This window comes from Panthera tigris, chromosome C2, assembly GCF_018350195.1.
Source record: "Panthera tigris isolate Pti1 chromosome C2, P.tigris_Pti1_mat1.1, whole genome shotgun sequence".
NCBI classification, from domain to species: Eukaryota; Metazoa; Chordata; class Mammalia; order Carnivora; family Felidae; genus Panthera; species Panthera tigris.
Window position 1 is genome coordinate 76,073,613 of NC_056668.1, and position 24,479 is coordinate 76,098,091.

The 24,479-nt window shown below is 36.5% G+C and overlaps 1 protein-coding gene across 4 annotated transcripts in view; it reads right to left on the reverse strand.

The window, feature by feature from the left end:
- The window catches only part of CCDC50 (coiled-coil domain containing 50), an 85,685-nt gene that overhangs the window by 17,641 nt on the left and 43,565 nt on the right, over positions 1–24,479 (reverse strand). For 3 of the 4 annotated variants that reach the window (XM_042957175.1, XM_042957174.1, XM_042957178.1), the window contains 5 exons: positions 17,767–17,882; positions 17,342–17,386; positions 17,128–17,232; positions 15,506–15,585; positions 10,415–10,521 (listed from right to left, as the gene is read on the reverse strand). In XM_042957175.1, the coding sequence (XP_042813109.1) occupies positions 10,415–10,521; positions 15,506–15,585; positions 17,128–17,232; positions 17,342–17,386; positions 17,767–17,882 (453 nt within the window). Of the gene's footprint in view, positions 1–8,604; positions 9,040–10,414; positions 10,522–15,505; positions 15,586–17,127; positions 17,233–17,341; positions 17,387–17,766; positions 17,883–24,479 lie in introns of those variants that run through there. The other variant, XM_042957176.1, reaches the window with a different exon arrangement.

Below are 24,479 nucleotides of genomic sequence, written 5' to 3' on the forward strand. Positions count from 1 at the left end.
CATCCGAATCTAGCACTGGTCATGATCTGGCTCGTGAGTTCGAGCCCCTCATCAGGCTCGCTGCTGTCAGCCTGTCAACACAGAACCCTCTTTGGATTCTCTGCCCCCCTCTCTCTCTGCCCTTTCCCCACTTGTGCACTGTCTCTCAAAATATAAATAAAACATTTAAAAAACTAACTCAAAAATGAGTAAAGGACTCTAATGTAAAACGTGAAACTATGAAACAGAAATATACATACATATGCACACACACACACACACACACACACACACACACACACACACACCAGAAAATCTTGAGGATGAGACAGAGTTGTAAAGACATGACGCCAAAGCATGATCCATAAAAGGAAAAATTTATATACACCACTTGGTACTCACCTCTCCAGGCCAGAGAAGTTCATTGTCATTTATACATACGCTGTTTAGAGCTACTGTCAGCTATACCTGCAGACACACATACTCACATACAAACACATGCCTCTAGTTCTGTGTGAGAGCCCGAGGCCGGGTGAAGGGTATGAGGGCAGAGGTTGGCAGGTGAGTCGAAGAGGCTTCCCGAGGTCAGGCAGGCAGTGACTGCACTGCTCATGAGGGCCCAGATTAGGTCCGTAATGACACCAGATAATTAAGTGTGGCAGGTGTAATTAACGGTATGTCATGATTAACATGACCAAAACCAAATCTGTGTAGTTAAGTTCAGGAATTGGTAACAAAAGTGTGTTTTGAGAGTATGAAAAGCAAGTTATGACAATGGGATGTACAAAAGCTCACAAGAACATCCAAAGACTATTTGGTAAAGGAGGCTCATGAAGCTTGGGAGTAATAAAAATAGAGATAGACAAATTTTGGTTAGCAGTAGGAGAGTACAACCAAGAACACATGATCAGCAAAAGGACATAAACTTTCAATTGCAAGTTTTGGGGATCTAATATACAGCATGATGACTATGATTAATAATAATATACTGTATATTTGCAATTTGCTGAGCGTTCTCAAGCATTATCTCTCTCTCTCTCTCTCTCTCTCTCTCTCTCTCTCTCACACACACACACACACACACACACACACACACACACACACACATACACACACATACAAAAGCTAACTGTGGGAGATGACAGCTGTGTTAGTTTCATTGTGGTAATCATTTCACAAGTTATACATATCAAAACATCACATTGTTCACAATACAAATTTTGTCAAAAATAAACAAAAAAATTTAAAAAGAACACATGATCAGGATTAAGGCCTTTCAGCTGAGTGTCTAGAAGTCTTTGTGACTTTCCAGGCCCCCAGTCCTATGAGCCTACTCGTTTTCTGGGGCATCTTAAAGGAACCTAGCAGCCACTGACAGCAGGAATTCCAGAATGCTAGACCCAAAGGAGCAATTAGAGATCACCAACTCTCATTGTAATGTGCTTATTAGTGTATGTAAAAGAACAGAGTTACAGAGACTACGTGGTGACCCAAGGTCCTGAAGCAAGTTCAAAGCCAGGACTAGCACACAGGTCTCTTTTTCCTGTTGATTTCTATATTGTACACTATGTTGGAGGTTTTGTTTAAGCACATAACCCAAATATAATGGGGAGCTAATAAGTTTTCAAACCCCTGCCCCTGCCCTGTGACTTGCAGTAATCCAAAGCTTTCTTAAAGGTTTCACCCAATTTCCAAGGTGTAGGAGGTGAACGTTCTCCTGGCTGCTTTTAAAGGGCTTTGTAGTGTGCTGCACCCTACCACACTACATGGCCACAGCTTAACACTCACTCAGCCACAGAACACAAAATCCACCCAATCATACCGGGTACCTCCTACCACAAATTAAAGGGGGCTACTTTAATCACATATTTAATTTTTTTTAATTGGCCTCTAGATATGTCAACTTTTTTCACTGTCAACTTTGATTAATTCTTCAGAAAAGGCAGGCTGATATCAACCAACTTTCTTTAACAACACCTGCACATGACTGGTGTTCCTTATGCATATGGATATATTACAGAGAGCATGTAGATTTCCTGTATTTGCCAAAGAAGAAACTAAGGCCTAGGGAATGCATTTCAGGGAAGCTAGATACCTCTTTACAAATCCTTTAGTAGTCATGAAAAATAGTATCTTATTTTTAAGTTACCTCCTAATTTCTGCAGCATCGGTTTCCATGGCATGTATATTCCATGGCATGGTTTACTCTATCAAACCAAAGAAGAAACAAACCTTATAAAGATAAAATGTTAAGTGGTAGTTGTTACTAAATCTGTTTTCTCAAAATCCATGGAATACCAGGTATAGTGCAGACAGAGCTGTTGCATTCATGAAGTCTTGCAGCATTCAGATTATTATGTGAACACCCACTTACCTGTTTTTCTCCCAGAGACATCAAACTAAGCCACCAACCACCACACACAGAACAAAGCCACTTCTCTAACCAAATTTAGATGTGGGAGTATTTGTGGAGGCCTTCAATGTACTAGGTATCAGTATGAGATTTGGGAGCATTTGTTGACAGTTTTGATGTACTGGATATCATCATCAGTGCTATTCACGGCTATAGTGGATGGAACTGGAATAACGGAAGACCCTATTCTTAAACAAAGATATATTAGGGTTACTTCGTAAAGAAAAAAAAGTAATACTCCTTACCCCAAAACTTCCCAAGTCCTTGATTGCAGTAAAGAAAACATGAGACCATTGACTTAACAAATGGATGATTTTATTAAGAGAGGAGGACAAGATTGGTGTTTGCCTCAAACATCCAGGAAAACAAGCACACAGACATATACATACTTTGGTTTAAAAATTATTCATAATATTAATGTTAAACCTGATATTTAAAGAATCAAATGGGACAGAAGTATTGAAAATAAACCATAAAAACACAAGCTTGCATAGATGAATTAATGTAGATGTACAACTGGCATTTAAGGGAGGCCTGAGCACTGGAGAGTGCTGAATGACATTACCACCTCAACCTCCCAAGACACTTCAAAGTCACCAGCACCATGTGTCTCATTGTCCTCAATGAGGTCATGAGCAGGAGCAACTTGTGCTGTATGAAGGTGAACTGAAATAGACTGTTTCCATCAGCCTAGTCCAGATGGGTATGTACATACCCACCCAGTACTCAACACCAGTCACCTTTAAGGCATCCACAGAGTGTCCCTCACAGTTTCATTTAATCTCTAAATAGGCATGTGGTTTGAGGTGGCCTCTTTGCTTTCTGTCCTCAGACAGACAACTATTTTCCATTAAGGTTCTGCTCATTTCCATGAAGTAGCTATTTCAAAACTGCCTTTCCTTCTGGGCGTGGCTACAAATTGGTAAGCACTTGGGTTAAGATCTCACTCAGTTTTTAAACATATCTACATTCCAGATGCCAAAGGGCTTACCAAAAACTCTGAGACTGTCTGGGCATTGTGCAGACAATGGCACATTGGGCATTTCCCTCGGGAAAGCACTTTTCCAAATTATATGACAAATGACAGCACCACCTGTAATTTCCTGAGCAACTTGATTTATATGAGCATACTCTTGTACTTTATAATTCAGCACCTTTTCAAAATATAATATTGTGCTGGGATGTATTCTTTTTAAGGGAAACCCCATTACAGAGAATTCTCATTGTGGAACACCATTTTTATATGCTATCTTCCCACTCTATCTCCTCATTATTTATAACACTTCATGAAATAAATAGTGGGCTGCCTTTAAGAGGCAGGTGAAAAATATAGTTATTTCTGAAAAAAGGGCATTTGGCTTTCGGTTTATAGCAAGAGCTCAAGTTATAGCCTATGGTGATTTCAAGGGCTAATTCAATCAGAAATTAAAAAAAAAATTCTGACATCAAAAACCCTCTCACTAAATTTAATAGCTAGAAACTATTTTACCAATTATGATCTGAAATTTAGTGCAACAAAAACATACCCTAAGTATGCAATGTGTAATAGTATATTTCTTAACTGTCTTTTTACTGCTCTTAATCCTTGCTTTTTGGTAAAGGACATGTCACTCAAAAACCCTGTCTTTCAATTCTATTCTTTGTATGTGAACCTCAACAATGAACAATGGAGCACTAACTAAGATGCACAATTAATTCCGTCCTTATCTGAAATGTGGAAACCAGCACAGTGCTGGCTCACTAGGCTAAGAAGTTATTCAAAAAGAAAAAATATTTTCTAGCTTGCTGAGAACACACCACAGCATATTAAATGTATTAGGAATGTGTTCCTAGGCAGTATTCACAAATATATAAGGGAAGAAGATGGTTTTTAGGACTAGGTATTTCCACAAATCAACATGATTGCTTACATGATTCTGTTAGTCTATGGCATCAAATACAACTTTATAAAAACACTCTGGTGTCTTCCTTACCATAGTAAAAGTTTTCCTGGTTAATTTTCTCCTAAAAGTAATAAAATAGAAACACTCTTCACATCAACAGTTCTCTCATTTCAACTAAATGTCTCTGTTTTGGTTTTCTCCCTTTTTTTGTCAATGGTATTAAAAACACAAGAGTGTTGGGTTTAATTTTTACAAAACAATAATAAGTGACTTGACTACATAATACAACCTTTGGAAATATCTTCTACGTAGTCACTATAGAAAAGACAGTCAACTCTCAGTTACTCAGGAAGTGATAACCTAAAGAATCTGGCCAAGAAATTCTCACTCTCCTTCCACCAGCCTTTTTGGTCATGCCACTGCTCATTCACAGATTGAGAGGCAACTCAATGAAGTGATAGATCTATCAGTGTATACATCAGCCATAGCTCAGTGGGAGGAAGTCCAAAGTTTCTGACAGCAAGGATGTTTTGGGATCACCTGTGAATTTTATATCTCAGTGGAGAGTTGATAGTCATTCACATATAGGAAATACAGTACACTGACCTCAGTCAGAATCAAACTAATTTAAGGCAATACAGCTCCTCAAGACATTGCTGGCAAAAAGTGCAAGTCTCATCAGAAAAGTGACTCTGTAAGACATGAAATCTGCCAGTTTGCCCCTTCCTTTTTGACTTCTCTGGAATTAAATTTCAGCATTTCTAACCACAATTAAAGGGCAGGAGCAACAACAGCCTGGACTCTTCCCTTTCATAATCCTAAGTGTCATCAGGGACAAAGGAGATTCTCTGAAGAGGAATTTGGATGACACCTTGCCCCATACAGCATTATCAGGACAGTCTCCAGTTTATTCCTTGCTGATCATATTACCTGTTATAAGCTAAGGAGAAAAACAGGATTCTATCAACGGTAAGATAAGCAGCTATGGCTTTAAGAGGCACGGCGCCACCAGATAGGAGGAGAAAATGGGAGGGACCACTTTATCTAGTCGCTTCTCTGACTATGAGCAGTAAGTAAAGGACAAAGTACTTTGAAAATCTGTTTTTTCCTTTTGGCTGAAAAAACAGGTTTTGGTTATTTTATGATTGTTTCTAAAAAGCCGGTGTTCTAAGAATATGGCACAATATATCCAGTGAAATCTAACTGAACCGTGTTCCCTTTCACATTAACATTCCCTACCCAAATACTGTTTTCCTAAGAGGGAAAAAAAGTCTTTCAGTGCAAGCAAGTTCTATTCTGTTCTCAGTCCCTCAGAAAGCTGATCACACAAGGGTCTCATTCCTTTATTTACAGGGAAGATCTTACAGCCAGTCACCATAATTATCTTTCAAGAAAATCATCACTGAATAAATGAATAATCTTGATATTCCCCAAAGTGATTTTTATACAAGGCAACACTCGTTAAAAATCAAGGCCCTAAAACGTTAACCACTGATGTGGTAAACTGAATGCACCATATTATATAGCAGGTGTTCCCAAAGAACAATTTGGCACAAGACAAAAACTGGAGAATATTTGACAGTATTGAAGAAAAATAATTCTCCGTTAAAAGTTAATTATTTTTATACTGAAAAGTCCTGACATGGATGGAAAAGTGTGGACAAGGTTAGCAATGAATTTATGCATCATCCAGTTCAGCTGCAGACCACAGAAGAGAAGAAAAGGGGAAAATGGGTCCGGTTCACAATTTTCTAGAGTTCAGTAGACCACAAGGCCCAAGGTCACACACCTTGGCATATGCTGATCTACATCCAAGTGGCCACTGAAAATCTGAAAAGGTTTTCCTCCTGGGAAACATCTATCCATATCATTCTTTTCTAATTTAGATGTTTCTCTATGATCAAAACCTGTAAGTCTTTTTGGTCGTCCATTAGTCTGTTGCTGCTTGTTGTAAAGTCACTTGAGAAAAAGTAGCTCAAAGTTATGCAAAGTCTCTTTCTAAAAATCTCAATATTCTTTTAAAGCATATGTAGCAACTGTCCAGTCCCCCATAAAGTAATCATGTCTAACAATGGTTTCACACTACAAACTTTTTCAGCTCTGAACATTTAATCTGACCCTTATCTGACCTTGCTTCTAGGCAATGAGTTACAAAAAGCTAGTTGGGGGGCAGAAGGTATACACATTCAGTAGCCTTATGATAAGGCTCCATACTGTGCTCATTCAGCAGTATTAGTGTTAATGGCGCCTCCAGAGAAAGGTATAGAAACAAAGATTTTCCAAGGCCAGAGCATTAGTTTACATCATAACATTAGAGCATAATACACTGTGGGCCTAAAAATTCAATTGTCTGTCTTCCAGCAGTAGAAAGAGGAACAAAAGAAATGTTTCCACATTTTTATAAAAATAACAACGTGAAAAGCAGAGAACACAGTGAGGAATGTTTGGCAGTTCCTTTAAACAGAGTTGTTAGTTAACTTCTATAGTCTTAAAAATAATAATTATCATCTTTGAATGACAGTAAGAGAATTAAACCAATAAAAGGAACGGAATTACTCTGATACTCTTTAAAACTGTTTGCTTTACAAAAAAAAATAAAATTAAAATATTTTAAAATTCTTAATTTTTAAAAACCTAGAAAAAAAAGGAACACATTTTCAATACAGATGTTGAATTGGGTGTCACAGGGATCTATGACCTCTGGCCACTCACTAAGACAGCTAAAACACTAATATCCAGGGGTTAAATGGCCTGACATTTTTTGAATGAATATGTCTCCAGACAGCATTTTACAATAATAAATATGATTGGATAAAGTACATGAGAGGTAAGATAAATGCAGAATTTTTAAAGTAAAACTGGTCATTGTATGAGATAGAAAAATAAACATTTATGAAATAAAAATAATTTGTTTAACTATCAAAGAAAAATACATTGTGTTTTTTTCTTTAAAGTTACCAGAGAAAACTTTTTAAAACATGAAGCAAAATCACAGGGCAGACAAAGAAAAATACAGCATTACTTTAAGCCAACAAGGCCTCAGCTTTGGATACTGAAACCGCCCTCTAGAATTTGGCTAAGGCTCAGTCCTCCATTTTGTCTGCCCTTGCCTATTTCAATGAAGATTCTGCCTCATCAATTTCATCATGGTCATTCAAAGTCCTGTTTTTTTCTCTTTCCCCATTTCTCGAAAATGACTACATCTCTTAGGGTTTGTTTCTTCCTAGATCATCATTTTCCTAAAAGTTGGCTCTTTTACCCAAGTTTCTACAAAAACTTTATGAACTAATAAAGATCTTTCTCAAAACAGAAGGACCCAAATCCACTCTGAGAAACTATCCTAAACAGCTTCCTAAATTCTGCCTGACTTGAAAGACTATCTGGAAAGATAAGGCAAAAAAGGCAGTTCCAAGTGGGAAAAGAATGGATTAACAGCCTTTCCTCTAGTCACCTAGGTATCTCTTTCCTAAGCAAACACCATACTTGAATGCCAAAACGTCAGATTCATACAATGAAAAATAACACAAAGTCAAGCTGAAAGGAAATTATTTATATATGTCACATGATTGCCATTTATGCGAACTAACTAGAATGGGAAAATAAGTATTCCCACAAGGTTAGAAGCTAGACAGAGACTAGATTTCTCAAAGAGGGCTTTAAAGGTCCTGTACAATGGAATCTGATGCCATGTATCACTGACAAATGCGTCGAACCAAATACCTGAATAAAGAACCATTTTATCTACTTCAACTTCATGTCGAATTAATCTGATTATTAACAGATACACAAAATATTTTTTGAGTGGCTGCCAACAAAACCTGCTGTTTTTTAAGCAGGAGGAAAACTTCAATCTGTGTCCAGAGAGAAAGATGGCATCATCGCTCATATGAATGAACATCTTCCCAACTCCAGCCACTGCCCTTGGCTCTCTACGTACAATGTAAAACAAGAGAAGGGATACAAAAGTTTTTCACTTTTCCATGTTCAATGGACTTTGCACAGCCCTGAGTTGAAATTTCATAGAATTAAACTTTTGCCAATAAATAGTAATAAATAGCCCAATACCCCAAGGCCTCAGAAAGCCTTGCTATAGAAAGCAACAGCAGAGAGAGTGTCTGGGAATGCCATCTGAGCCAATTCTCCCAAGAGGGCTTAGAAGGATATGGAAAACCGCTAGAGTCCTGGTGGCCAAAATAACATGTTTCAACTGTTCCAGATTTGTTTGTTTTTTTTAACACTTTATGGTTCTGATTTTTAATATTTCCCTGGAGAATACAAAACCAAAAGATTCTTTCTTCAATATACCATACACTAATGCACGAAAAAAGCTATTTGTTATATTCTTTTATTCTGCATTACACCCAAACATTGTATTTTACTCTGATCATTATCTCCACAAAATTCTAATTGCTAGCTAAATAAAGCCTAGTCTCTAGATACCAGTACTCCATACCTAACAAAAATGGCATTTTACAGAGCTTTTAGATACTATATCCCACGAAGCATTTGCAGCATAGAGGTGGCCAACATTCAGAAGCTAGATTTTCTTATACTGCCCAAGTGACCAGGAATAACCAAAACATTCTGAATGAATTAAGATTATTTATGGTCTGAAAAACACTTGAAGGTAAATCCCAGGAATACAAACAGAGGAAGGAAGAAAAAATTGAGCGTGGAATGCATTCTGTATCATCCAGAAATATTTGCTACAGTGAGTCCGTTTTCAAGGCAGATTCCTAGGTTTTTACTGCTTATAATGGAAACCTTGGAAAGAAGAAAAAGAGAAGAAACACCATTAAGAAAAAACCTTTAAAACTCTGTTTTCTCCCTTCTCGGGCAAAATAATTTATCTTTATCTCTATGCATTTCAAATGATTCATGTTTTCTTTGTTCCTGATTATAAAATATATACAGAATCAATGTGTTATTTTCAATTATGTATCAAATGTATGTCAAAGACAGGAAGGCATCCCCTAAGAAGTAATGCATGTACATAAACTGAGAAAAAAAATCATGAGCTACTTTCAGTTAATCCAGTGATGATAAAAAAGCCAACAACTGATAGAAATTGTAGTGTACAGGGTTGTTTTGATAACGTTCAAACAATTCCATCTTTTTAAAAAAAGTGTTTATTTATTTATCTTGAGAGAGAAAGTACAAGCACGGAGGGGCAGAGAGAGAGGAAGAGGGAGAGAATCCCAAGCAGGCTCCCCGCTGTCAGTGCAAAGCCTGACACTGAGCTTGATCTCACAAACCGTGATATCGTGACCTGACCTGACCTAAAACCAAGAGTCAGATGCTTAAATGACTGAGCCACCCAGGCGCCCCCAATTCCATCTTTTAAATAATGTCTTTTGTGTTACTATCAACTCTGGATGCCAGAGTGGAAAGGGATGGGGTAAGGAGAGCTGTTTACAAAATACAAAACTTTTTAAAAAATTAAAGATTTGGTCCAAAAAAAAATAAATAAAATAAAGATTTGGTCTAACTTAGACCTTATATTCTTTCTTCATTTCCTTTGTCTCCATTTTCTTTTGTGTGACAGAAGTTTTCAGTGGTGTATATGTGTGTACTTTATTTTTTAAATTTTATTTCTCTTTTTTAAGTTTTTATTTTAATTCCAGTTAGTTAACATACAGTGTAATATTAGCTTCAGGTATACAATACAGTGATTCAACATTTCCCTACATCTCCAGGGCTCATCACAAGTACACTCCTTAATCGCCATCATCTATTTAACCCACCCCGTCATCTCCCTTCTGGTAACCATCAGTGCGTTCTCTATAGTTACCAGTCTGTTTTCTTGGCTTGTCTGTCTGTTTCTCGCTCTCTTTTCTTTTGCCCTTGCTCATTTGTTTTGTTTACAGGCACGCTTTAACAACATGATGAAAGCTATAAATTCTCTCTGGAGGAAAATGCACATACATTGACAATCTTGTACTCACTTTAAGGTGTTATGTTTTCTGTTTTACCTTTTTTGTTTTTAACAAATGAAGAATACTATAATGAGCTTCGAAAAAGGAAGGATAATTTATTTTACCACTCCAGTGACATATAAGACACAATTTGATTTTTCCACCATAGCATGAGCATTATAAAAAAAAAAAATCCTAACCTTGACCACATCTATTTTTCGTACCTTTATGAGAGGATTCTGATTTTGAGAAATGACGTGTGGAATTATGCTGGTTTGTAACATGAGTGTAATCCAAATCCTCAGCTTCTGTCATGGTAGGCGGTGGTGGCCTGAAGGGAAGTCAGAATTTAAAGAGACAGTCTAAGTAGTGGTGACTACAGAGCCACCTCCCAATGAACTGCAGGATAAAAACTTTTTTTTTTTTTTTTTTTTTGGTAGAAATGCAAAGCCACAGGGTAGCAGAATTCTCATCTTAGTTCCTGGCCTGTTGCATAACCTTGGGAGTAAATTATTTTAGCTTACTGTAACCTTTGATGCACATAACTCAATAAAAACAAATATTTACTGAACACCTAATATGTGTGGGGCACTGTGCTAAGGGCTAGGGAAGCAAAGATTATTGAGATGTGTGACTGCTGCTGTTAATGAGAAATTTACTTTGTTTTGGCAAGCTTTATGAAGAAAAAGAGGGCGAAAGGAAAGAGCAGAAGGGAAGTAATAAAGAAAGTTAAGGAAAGAAAAAAAAAAAAGGGAGGACAGGTGTCACGTAAGGCGGGAGGAGAGCGAAGTAGGAGTGGGCAGGGAGAGGACAAGGGTCAGCATATGAAATTTAGAGCAAAGTTCCTAATTCCACTAGGGGGCAAAGCAGAGCTTACAGAAGGAAAGGACAGTCACACATTGGCAATTTTTCATGTCAAAAGAAGACAAAATATAAAAAAAAACAAAGGGAAATTTTTCCTACTCTAAAATTTTCTTTTTAATTTTTTTTTTAACGTTTATTTATTTTTGAGACAGAGAGAGACAGAGCATGAACAGGGGAGGGTCAGAGAGGGAGGGAGACACAGAATCTGAAACAGGCTCCAGGCTCTGAGCAGTCAGCACAGAGCTCGACGCGGGGCTCGAACTCCCGGACCGCGAGATCGTGACCTGAGCCGAAGTCGGACGCTTAACCGACTGAGCCACCCAGGCGCCCCTCCTACTCTAAAATTTTTATTATTCTAAAACTAAACATAGTTTAGTTTGACATTGATGAAGATGAAGAACAAAATCTCTCCTTTTTTTGGTTGTTGCTTCTCAAAGGTACACTTAAATGTTGTGTTAAAGCATGGAACCAGATAGGTAACATAATGTGTCAAATATCTAACCATGTTGTACGATGCTTTTTGTAGCTGGAAGGCATAAGTATACTGCAATTCAGAAAGTTATGGTAACCTTGGTACAAAGTCTCTTTCATAGAAGAATATAGACACGTGATTTCAAATTTCTCACTCTGTCCCTAAGCAATAGGTCTCTCCTTGGGTATTCAGTGTCTGCAACAGGTCACCACAGGATACAAACTTGTGTATATACTGAGGACTGTGGTATGGGTTCTACTCAGATGATGTCAATTAACTTTCAGGACAAGCTGCATGGTAACTGTCATACACATATTTTAGAGTTAAATTAGGTGAGATGAAGTAAGTTATCTGTCCAAGCACACACCGTTGTTAAGTGGCAGGGCTGGGACTCAAACTCACCTGGACTTCAAAATTTGTGCTATTTACTATGCTATGGTCTGCTACATAGATGTGTATTTTTATCAGCAGTAGTATCTGCATCCAAGACTATACACACATATGCATATGTGTGTACATGTGTGTGTGGATATATATATATCCATATATATACACACATATGTATATATGTATACATATATATGTATACATATGTATATATATGTATATATGTATACATATGTGTGTATATATGCACATATATGTGTGTATATATACATTTATGTACATATATACACGTATACATATACACAGATGCACATATATGTACACATATACACACATACATATGTATATATATACATATATATATAGTCTGTATATTATACTTTTAAATGGTATTTGGCTTATATTTTAATACTTTCATGCATTTATTATACACATACAATTAATGTAAGCATAATAAATGATATGGTATTTTTCATTTTTCTTATTTTTCACTTTGAACTATGTGTTTAACAAATATTAAATATTAAATAGTGTTTTTCTTTTGTTATCGACTGACATAACATTTACCTTAAAAAGCAGTGTTATAAGTTGGCAGGAAGAGTTGAGACAAACAATCTGAACTAGAATTAAGAAACTCAACTTCAAAAAACAGGTGGTTAAAGAAGTAACTTAGACCCAAGAAAAAGGGATTGGGAATCAGGGAGCAGAGCCTCATCTCTACATTTTTGCAAACTCTTATATCAAATGATCAAAACCCAGAAAAACAAAAGCCAAATGGGACTCCTAAAAATAAACAAACAAACAATATTACTACCTCACGATCAATTCCTCATCAAGGAAAAGGATGTCAACATGTGCAACACTGCACAGAACTCCCACACATCCACTAGGGTAAAACAAGTCAATCTAGAATGCCCTCAGTTCTCTTTGCATGCTGTTCTCCTTAGTTTCTGATTATACAGAGGACAAATCTTGGCTTATGGCATTCAGTGATGCCTATCAAACAGATTCACTGCACTGGAGATAGTTGTTTTAAAGTGAAGGGTATTCACATCCAAAATTAGAAAAATCCTGTTAACCAACATTTTATAGTTTTGTATGTATTGGGAATACCTGTTTCCTGTTGTTCTCATGAAATGACATACATGTTTAAGTTAGCAATACAGGCAAAATACCTTTCAGAATTTACTCAGAAGTCATTGAAGAAGCCCTCCTAGATACCAGACTAGGCTGTTTCCTTCTTTTCTTATGATACCATGCACTTTTCATCCAAAGCATTCAACATAATGGTTATTTGTATAATTGCTTAGATGATAAATTTCATGAGAACAGGAAGCAGTTCTTTCTTGGTAACTGCTGCTTACTCTAAGATAAAGTTTTCTCTTTTCTAAGAGAAAAATGTAAATAAAACACCAGGTAGTAGTATCAGTATAAAATACTGTACTTAAAAGATTTTAGAACTTGGTTGAAACTTTTTCCAGTTACAAAGAGTTGAAGTTAATTCAGATTGCCAGCTGATACTCCCATTTCCTTAGATAGAGTAATGGACAAAGAAACTGATTCTTGACCATGAATGTCATAAGCTGCTCCCAATAACTTGTCTTCCCTCTACTACTATTATCACTGCACTGAAGTAAACTTCTAGACCTAGGAAGCTCCATGTTTTTCAATCCCTGAAACCATCTCTTTCTGTACAAATAGCTAACTAAATCTACTATAATTAAATGTGAAGGAGAAAGAAAAAGGGGAAAAAATGTGAAAGAGGAAACCATAGACTCTAATCAGAAAGCATATATTCCAGTATTAGTTGTATAAGGCAACCATAATACTAGGCTTAATTTCTAACTATGAAAATAGAGATTTCGTAAAATTCTAATTTTTTTTTGTTACCTGTATCTATATCTGTATCTACACAAAAAATCTTTCTGTAACTGATACTTAAAGACAAATGTTTCTCTCCAGTCAGTTCTACCAGTCATAGGTCACTTTCATTCATTTATAATAGCCATTTTTAATACAGGATCATTTGATTATCCATTCTTTCAATATGCCAAATATTTTTAAAAGTACGTATTATATTTCAAAAACTTGTTTTCAACTTTAATACATCTTTTTAAATAGCCATTACAGATTGTTCTATCATATCTGATATGAAAATTATTAGTGTTCTAAAGAGCCCACAAGTTTTGAAGATTGCAGAGTAAGCCTAAAGATTTTAATTCAGCTGACTAAAGAAAGCATAATAAACCACACCTATTAACCTACTGAGAACAGATGAGTTACTCCTTTTTTAACTTGGATATTGCAGGGATGAAAATAAAAGTACATAATTATAAAGTATGCCATAAAGAAACCTCTGGCATGTGCTTAACTAAAAGATACAAGAAGAACCAAGTTTATACAATTGACAGAATATACTAGTGTTGCCCTAAGAGCTTTACAAACCTGATGTAGTTTTCCGAAGGATATTTACTTTCTGAAAGCCCGTGAGTTTAAAAATAGACTATGGCTTTTTAAAGACACTAAATATATTCACTTTAAGAAAACAAGTCTAGCAGCTTAAGTGTGGGCAATGAGTGGCAACAACATTATATGTTTTTCAGTGTGATAAAATTTATGTTTTAGAATTAAAACAGATATTAATAATTAGGATGAAAATTCAAGGTTTTAACAGAGTTTTCAAAGTGTCAGACTCAGTGTTACTTTTGTCTTTTTGTATATAATATTCTCTCTTCCTAGTCCAATTATGTTGTTTTGTTTTGAAAAGCAACAAAAATCAATAAAGGACCAAAGAAAAAAAAAAAAAAAAAAAAAAAAAAAAAGGTTGCTTTCTGCTTCCCCAGAGACTTAAATGTTGTCTACACTTAGGTAGAAAGACAGCAATTGGTCCATTAACTGAAACCCAAGGCTGTTTGAGAGAAGTCAGAAAGTACATACACCACAGCCACAGCTACTTGATCTAGTGGGATCCAGAATAGACTGCCATGACTCAAACTAAGTGTTTGCCAAGGCTTTGAGATTCATGCAGAAATGAATTTAAGCATGTGTAAATATCATGCGCATACCAATGTGACCATAAAACTTAGTAAAACTTTAAAACCTGGGATTTTACTGGGAAAAACATCAATCTCATCCCTTCTTAGCTGAGGGTATCAGTTCAGTGAATCCAAAGACAGGAACTGGTCCTACCAAAAAACACATCATTCTTTATAAACCCTAGTTTCCAGTAAAATGATCATTTTCCTGATTTGGCTTGTTCAACCCAATTTAAGAACAAACTGAAGGTTACTGGAGGGGTTGTGGGGGGGATGGGCTAAATGGGTAAGGGGCACTAAGGAATCTACTCGTGAAATCATTGTTGCACTATATACTAACTAATTTGGATGTAAATTTTAACAAATAAAAAATAAAATTGAAAAGAAAAAAAGAGAATGCAAACAAAATTTGAGAATACTCCCACAAGACTTGATACCGTCTCACAGCTGCCGATTTCTGGATCTCCTCTCCAGAGAATACTCTTCTCAGACAATCCACAACTCCTTACTCACCCCAAAGTCAAGTTCCTCACTCCCCTCTTCAAGTGTCATCTTACCTTGCTGGCCTGTCATTCTTAGAACGGTGAGGGTCATCACTTTCTTTTGACTTTGAGTGTGCCGATTTAGTTGTTTTTGACTATGGACAGAAAAAGAAGGAAAAAAAATGACAGAAAAGAAAAGCCCACATATAGAAAACAAAAGTAAAATTATTAGGTTTAGAAAATATCTAAATCATGCCAAACTCTAGTAATTTCAAGTTACTTACATTCAGTCGAACAACATGAAATATTTTTACATATGGCCACTCAGAGATTTAAAAAAAATTACAGTCACAAAAGTATGCTGGAAGCTGTCAATGCAGCCAGATGAATGGGCGACACACACATGAACATGCTCCCCCACAGGAATACACCTGGACACCCATTATTAACATAGCTGGGTTAACAAAGAATCTGAGTAACTTCTGGGCAATTATTTGTAGCTTAAATTTGTATAAGCAGAAGCATTTGGGAGCCCTTCTTCTAAAATAAAATACATCAGGAAAAATCCTGAATTACTAGGAGGGTGAAAGAAGGAGATACCTATAAATAATTAACATGGAAAAAATACTTTCATTTGTTTTTCGACCGACAACTGAATAACTGAGCAATAGGAAATAGCAGAGCAATACGATTATCATGGTTTCTATGTCTTCTTTTTCCTCCTGATCAATGCTGAGACTCAGACCGAACCAGAGATCCAAGGCAGGAATTTGTTTGAGAGAGAAGAGAAAGAGAGAACAGCGCTAAACATCAACTATGCGTAGATACACACCCTAGCTGAGACCTCCCAGGCCCAGTACAAACTCCCTCTGAAAAGCCTCTACTATAGGAATTCTTGGCCCCAGCAACTCCTCTGTTCTTCTACTATGCTTTTTTCAGCCAATTCAACCCTGTATTTGTTACCTGTCTAGTTTGTCTTCCTCCTACGTTATATATTATTATGAGGAAAATATATCTTTGTCTTTCCCTGCAAGTCCACAGTGGTGCAGTGCACACAGTAACTAATGAGTGCAGTCTGTTAAACTGAACTTGCACCCACCTCGTACAAAAATTAGACTATAGAAGAATAAACTGTGGTCAGTAACCATTTTGTCTAGTGTTCCTGATTAATGAGTGGAAGACAACAGTCCCAGCTCATGCTAGGCAGTTCCTATACTCTGACATGAGATGGCTGCTGGTGGTATGTGTCAGCCTGCCACGGATCTAGTTATGTCAGAGGAAAGAGAAACAGTGGGTACATGATCACGGATGGACAGAGAGAAAGTAGAGAGAGAGAGAAAAGGCCACTGGGGAAACATGAAAGCATGTGAAAATACTACATTCTCCTGTAAGGTAATAATATTTACCTATTTTACTAATATGTAAAACTTAGATTACTCATGACCAGTGGCATGTGCAACTTAATTGGTATTAGAATGAATAGAATGAGTTTTTCAATCTTAGCGGTTACTTTCTCATGATTACTTTGAAGAATTATGATTTTTTGTAATGAAATTACATTTACGAGTCAGATTTGCATATGCAATACAAGTAATTTGTGTATGCCAAATACACTGGTAGAACTTACCCTAAAAGCAGAGTCCCCTTTATAATTAATTAATAAATAAGATAAGATAAAAACAATAAACAGAACTTACCTTCCAATCAGGGTCATGCTTTCTTTTGTCCAAAGATGATTTCTCCCTCTCCTTGGCTTTCTTGTAAGCTTTCTTTTCTTCAGCCATGAGGAGTCTAGCAATTTCCTAAACAAAATCCAGTCAGTACCACTGATTGCAGAGTTATGGGCAGAAAATTACTGGGCTACTTCTGAAGAGTATTAGTTCAAAAACTTATTAACTAATAAGAACTCACCTCATCCTGGGCTACTTGAGCTGCTCTCATGTCTACCTGGGTAGCCTATGGTACAAAAAAATACAAAAAAAAAAAAAAAAGGGTAATTTAATTAGAATCTGTGTTGTCCATTTTTAAAAATCTTACATAGAAACACACGAGTATTTCAAACCAGCTGTAAGTAACATCCTTGAAGTTTAACTGGTATACTTTCACCAGCCACCAGCCAGAGCAGGACTGTTTTATCATGTTCCACAGCAGATAGGGATATGGAATTATGATGGTAATGCTTACTCAGTAAGTAAAACTGGACACTCTATTCCCATTAGCTTGATTTTCCACCCATACTCAACTCATAGAGGATCACAATGCCTATCACATAATTTCAATTTTATTCAAGAAAACTTAGTGATTATCACCTAAACTTTTGCATGAAAATTTCTCACCAAAATTTCTTCTTCTTGCAGTTTTCTGGCAATTTCAGCATCATACCACTCCTGATCCCTGTGAGCCACTCGTGACGGGGTAGAGACCGCCTCTTTCATTCCTCTTGGCTTCATTCCTAGAAAACTCAATATAATAAGGCGACTGCATTTGCTTTCTGAAAAGTTGCAAAGTTTAAGAAGTTATTTTTTGTATCTAATATTGACAATATTGGCACCACTACAGAATTCACAGTAGAGTGCACCAGAAATAATTTTTTCCCAGAGGCACAGAAGTCGTAGTGCAGATTATCCACACATTTAAACAGTTACCCACCCAAAAGTGCCCAGGAAAAATTCCCCTTTCACATACTTTCTTCAACAGCAGGAAATCATACAGTGAACTGTAAGTGAGGCTTTTGCAAAATAGCAAGTGAAAAAAAAAAAAAAAAAGGTTAAGATACTAAAATTAAAAAAAAAAAATCAAGAAGGTTACAGAGTCAGAGTTATAAAGAAGCTGTCAAGACTGGAGGAAGTAAGAGTCTTCCTTCTATTTAACTCAGCCTTGCGTACTTTACTTCAGAAACAGCATCACCTCAGAGTTACATGACAGTCCCTATTAGCCAACCAGTGGCCCTACTGTGGCTTCTGCTCTGACGGTGAACAAACCCACCTGCTCTGGATCTTTCCTGTAGTTTCCATCAGCTCAATGCTGTTGCTAAATTTTAGGGAAGATGTAACATAAGGGAAATACCAGAGAACATAATGACCTTAGATGTCTACTCCTCTGAGAAAAAAGTAACATGGGGTATGGGTGGGGAATTTTTCCCCTACTTTGAAGTTTTATAAGCAGCATATATTCTTTTTATAACTTTTAGTCAAGTGGTAATTGCTGATGTTTATTTCAACACTGCAGATATTCCCCTCTGTGTATCCTTTATAAATTATAATTATTGGGGCACCTGGGTGGCTCAGTCAGTTAAGCATCCGACTTCAGTTCAGGTCATGATCTCACGGCTCGTGAGTTCAAGCCCCGTGTTGGGCTCTGTGCTGACAGCTCAGAGACTGGAGCCTGCTTAGGATTCTGTGTCTCCATCTCTCTCTGCCCCTCCTCTGCTCATGCTCTGTCTCTCTCTCAAAAATAAATAAACATTAAAAATAAATAAATAAATTATAGTTATTCAACAATGTGAATGTATTATATTGAGAAGTAATATTTTTAATGCCACGAGCAAGAGTGATCATCTGGAATAGTGACTTTCAGTAAATGGATTATTGAAGGTAAAAAGAAAATTTACTCCTAATTACCTATTTCTTTGCATCAGTCTCAGCCCTACTTATATATTAAAACCACTTGAGGTGCTTTAAATAAACATACAAATCTTTGACTCAAACCTGAAGGACTAATTTAAATAACCTGAATGAGATCTGGCCTTTGGTAGTTCGGGTTGATTGTTTTAAATCTTAACAGTTGATTCTTACTTGAAAATGGCATTGAAGCTATTAGTTTACTGTATTATGTCCATCAAAATAACCATACATTAAAATAAATTTTTATCAAAATACTTCAATACACTTGATTCACTTGCTTTAAACAAAAAAGAAAAAGAATACAACTAAATTATGGGCACATGAAGAAATTTAAATTATCTGGTGAAGCCTTTGTAGAGCTTTGAACTTAGCTCTGTGGTAAATCCAAAAGCCATGGACTCATCTCTCTTTCCCACAAACATAGACTATTAAACCTGGCTCTCTTAGCTTCAGGCCGTTAGCGTCTGTGTACCTAGAATACCAAATCCACTTCAACTTCCCATCATCTCTAGAACTACTGAATCTTATATTGCTGGGCTGGGCAGGGCTAGCTTTAGTCAGATTTCTGAGTGGTTTGTGACAGTCAGGAAACAGAGGGATACTCATAAGAGTGGATCATATTTAAATGAAATATAAACCTCCCTAAGTTATGATTAGTTTGTTCATAACTAGAAAACAGTATTTCAGGGAAAAGACATGAAATTAGGGAAGCTGACATTGGACAAAGTTGGTGGAAAAGAGGTTGTGATACTATACTCCTACCTACAGAAAAAGGACACTTCAACAAATGCTCAACGCCTTGTTGAGTCTGACAGGGAAAATCACACTTATGCCTTACTCCTTCCATTTTGCCACCAGTGAAAGAAACAACAGAGTGGGATGTGTTCAGATTTGAACACACTAAACCTTCTCCCTTCTTATGCCTCCGCCTGTGCACCAAATTCACTGAGAAAATATTTTAATATATATCAAAGACATTTGGAGGACATTCAAATGAAATAGTCAAATAAACAGACTTATTTGATTTGACAGAGTGATAAGATTGTCACCTCCAGTCAGTTTAAAAGAGAATGACACAGGGGCACCTGGGTGGCTCGGTCAGTTAAGCGTCCGACTTCAGCTCAGGTCATGAGCTCACAGTCCATGAGTTCGAGCCCCACGTCGGGCTCTGTGCTGACAGCTCAGAGCCTGGAGCCTGCTTCAGATTCTGTGTCTCCCTCTCCCTCTGCCCCTCCCCTGCTCATGCTCTGTCTCTGTCTCAAAAATAAACAAAAACATTAAAAAAAATTTTTAAGAGAATAACACATAGATCAATGGAATAAAATAGAGCCCAGGAATAAATCTGTGTATATATGCTCAATTAATCTATGACAAAGAAGCCAAGAATATATAGTGGGGAAAAGATAGTCTCTTCAGAAATGGTATTGGAAAACTAGACAGCTACATGCAAAAGAAAGAAACTAAACCATTTTCATATACTATATATGAAAATTAACTCAAATGGATTATAGACTTGAACATAAGACCTGAAACCATAAAACTCCTAGAAGAAAACATAAGCTCTTAGAAATGTTTTTTTTTTTTTGATGTGACATAAAAGTAAAGGTGACAAAAGCAAAAATAAACAAGTGGGACTACATCAAACTAAAATGCTTCTGCACAGCAAAGGAAACCATTAACAAAATGAAAAAGTAACCTACGGAATGGGAGAAAATATTTGCAAATCTGATATGAGGTGACTACCCAAAATACATAAAGAACTCATACAACACAACAGCAAAATACAATCTGATTTAAAAATGGGCAGAGTGGGGCACCTGGGTGGCTCAGTCGGTTAAGTGTCTGACTTCGGCTCAGGTCATGATCTCACTGTTCGTGAGTTTGAGCCCTGCGTCAGGCTCTGTGCTGACAGTTCAGAGCCTGGAGCCTGCTTCGGATTCTGTGTCTCCCTCTCCCTCTGTCCTTTTCCCGCTCATACTGTCTCTCTCTGCCTCTAAAAAAACAAATAAATGCTAAAAAAAAATTTTTTTTAAGTAAAAAAAAATAAAAATGGGCAGAGTGCCTGGGTGGCTCAGTTAGTTAAACGTCTGACTTTGGTTCAGGTCATGATCTCATGGTTTGTGAGTTCGAGACCCGCATCGGGCTCACTGCTCTCAGCACAGAGCCCACTTTGGATCCTCCTTCCCCTGTCTCTCTGCCCCTCCGCCACTCATTCTCTCATTCTCTCCCTCTCTCTCAAAAATAAATAAACTTTAAAAAAATGGGCAGAGGAACTGAATACACATTTTTCTAAAGAAGACATACAAATGGCTAACAGGTACCTGAAAAGGTGTTCAACATCACTAATCATGAGAAAAATGCAAATCAAAACCACAACAAAATATCACTTCACACCTGTTAGAATGACTATTATCAAAAAGACAAGAAATAATAACTGTTGGTGAGGATGTGGAGAAAAGGTAATGAACCCTCATGCACTGTTAGTGAGAACATAAACTGGAAACAGCCACTATGGAAAACAGTATGGAGGTTCCTCAAAAAATAAAAAAAATAAGACTACCATGTGACCCAGCAATTCCACTTTTGATTATTTATCTGAAAGAAGCAAAAAGCACTAATTCAAGAAGATATCTGCATCCCCATGTTCACTGCAGCATTATTTACAGAAGCTAAGACATGGAAACGACCTAAGTGTCATTCAACATATGAATGGATAGAGAAAACTGTGGTGTATATACAATTAATATTATCCAGCCATAAAAAATAAGGACATCTTGCCATCTGCAACAACATGGACAGACCTTGATGGCATTATGCTAAGTGAAATGAGTCAGAGAAAGACAAATACCATATGATCTCAATTATATAGAGAATCATAAAAAAAAAAAAAAAAAAAAAGTGCTCACAGATACAGAGAACTGACTGGGAGTTGCCAGAGGCAGAGGGTAAGGAGTGAGTAAAATGGGTGAAAGGGATCAAAAGGTACACACTTCCAGTTATAAAATAAATAAGCCTGATGACTACAGTTAGTAATATTGTATTACATATCTGAAAGATGCTAAGAGAGTACATCTTAAAAGTTCTCATCATAAGAAAAAAAAAAACCTTGTGCCTATACATGGTGATGAACGTTAACTAGACTTATTGTGAACATTTTGTAATATACACAAATATGGAATCATTATGTTGTACACCTTCAACTAATATAATGTTATACATTAACTATATCTCAATATAAATGAATGAATGAATAAATGGTTAACTAATAAGTATCTGAAATAATATCTAAGTCCCAAATATCTAGTGGGTAAAGAGTTTATTTGAACTACTGATATATCACTGTAATTCACATGTCTCATAAGCAGAAAATCTCCATCATAAAATACTAGATTTCTGGACTGGCAGGACTGCCCACTAAATAGTAGTATGCTGTGTACCAGAGGTAAAAAGAGCTTATGTGAGTATGTAAGAAGGAACTTCAGATACTACAATGTAAGGCTGTACATTTCATTATAGAAAACAGAGATGCCTTAAATTTTTTTTCAAATGCAGTTAGTTGAAAGAAATTGAAGGAATGGCTGCTCTCATCATGGTAGCCTCAACAATCCAAAAACCAGCTTTCAAAAGATCAGGTGAGCCATACTTAACAGTTTCACATTCAATTCTTAATCTAATCCTTGTCTCCTGTTCATCATTCTCCAGTTTAAGGACACAAGGACCTCCCCCAACAAACACAAATACAGCTTACTTTTAAATTCTCACAGAATAAAACTGTTAAAAGTTTGCTTTTAAACTGTAGAAAAATTAATATGCTGTTATGATTTAATAGCCCATTAGAGAAGTTACCCTCAAAGATGTTACGGTTTTACTGTCCTTTAGAAAGTTAACCAATCTTATATTTAATTTTAACAATTGTATTTTGCATTCCTTTTTCAACTAACTATAAAAAAGCCTGCCCTCAAATTCTCTCATTAGCTCTTTGTCACTCTGCTAGTTTCTTAATTAATAAGTTAATAAAATTTTGGCCTATGCCAACAACTTTAAGAACTATGCTTTTACAAAAACAAGAATATACACCAGTATTTAGTAATTGCATTTTAATGTAACCTTCTATTCGTGGGGTCACAAAATCAAATTCCTGTAGTAGCTAGGAAGATAGAATTTCTAACGTTGAATATCAAGACCAGCAGCTCTGTTGTAGCCATTTGAGTACCTGCCTAGCCACATTTTTTTTTAAGCCATTGTGTTGGGTCCTTGGGCGAGTTTACCCGCAATTCCAGTAATAGAGTTGTGAGTTAGTATTTCATTTCATATTAGTTTTACCCTTCCTAAGCCTTTTTAAGAAAACCTCAAGAATAACTAAAAGCCGTAAAGATTAACCGGTCCTCAGAGCACTCTTAAAAGATCAGAATCACAGAATCAGAAATGCAGAGGCGGGGGCAACTCTCTCCCATATTAGGACTCCAAGTCTTTCTACATCTGGATATAGTATAACTTACTATAGACAGATGATATCAGTTCTCCTCTACTCCTCCAGAGCTCTTTGTTCAAAATATACCTAATTTATGACTGTTTACTTTCACTCCATCTTTTTGGCTTGACTTATTAAAACCTTCTGAGGCTCAGATCCAAGCATATATCCCCAAACATAAAGCCTGAGGCGAGAATATTTCCAGTAGATACTTAATATGGTTGCTGAACTGAATTTTCATTTTCTTTATGACCAAGTCTTTTAATAACTTAAATGACTAACATGATAGGAAAAGATAACACAATAGGAGAAACAAACTAAATCAACCTGAATCTGCAACCTAACCAGTTTCCAGACCCAAAAGTAGAGGTTGGCTGGGCAACAGTTAGGAAGAAAATAAGTAGAGATGCCTCGTTGGTACTCTCCAATAAGCCTTACATCGCTGCAAAACTTCAATAAGAGTACAATAGAACCAGGGAGAGGAGTATGATCTAATTATGACTTACAGTGGTAGAACCACAAGGAAAACATCACCACACAGCAGTTTCCAGATAAGAAGAGAGAGAACCATTACTGGGTCAATGAAGGACTTCAGAGGTAAACTCCAGACATGCCAGGACATTCACCTTATTCCTAAACAAATGCCAAGAACTTACCGGATACCGGCATTTCAGAACACCAACTGTAGCATTAGAGTCGTTGATGGTTAGAGCCTAGAAAGTAACTTAAGGAAATGATCTTCAAACTTTAAGTGCAGAAAAATAACCTCAGGTCTAAAATGAGTCCCAAACTGCCAGGAGAAACTATAGAAATTATAATATGTGTGAGATCCAGAAAACTGCTTCTTTAGGAAGCAGCTCAGCTGATTCTGACAAAAATAGACCAAGGCCCACAATTTGAAATATGCTGTTATTAGAGAATGCCTATCTGATCTCTCACTTTACACATGGCAAAG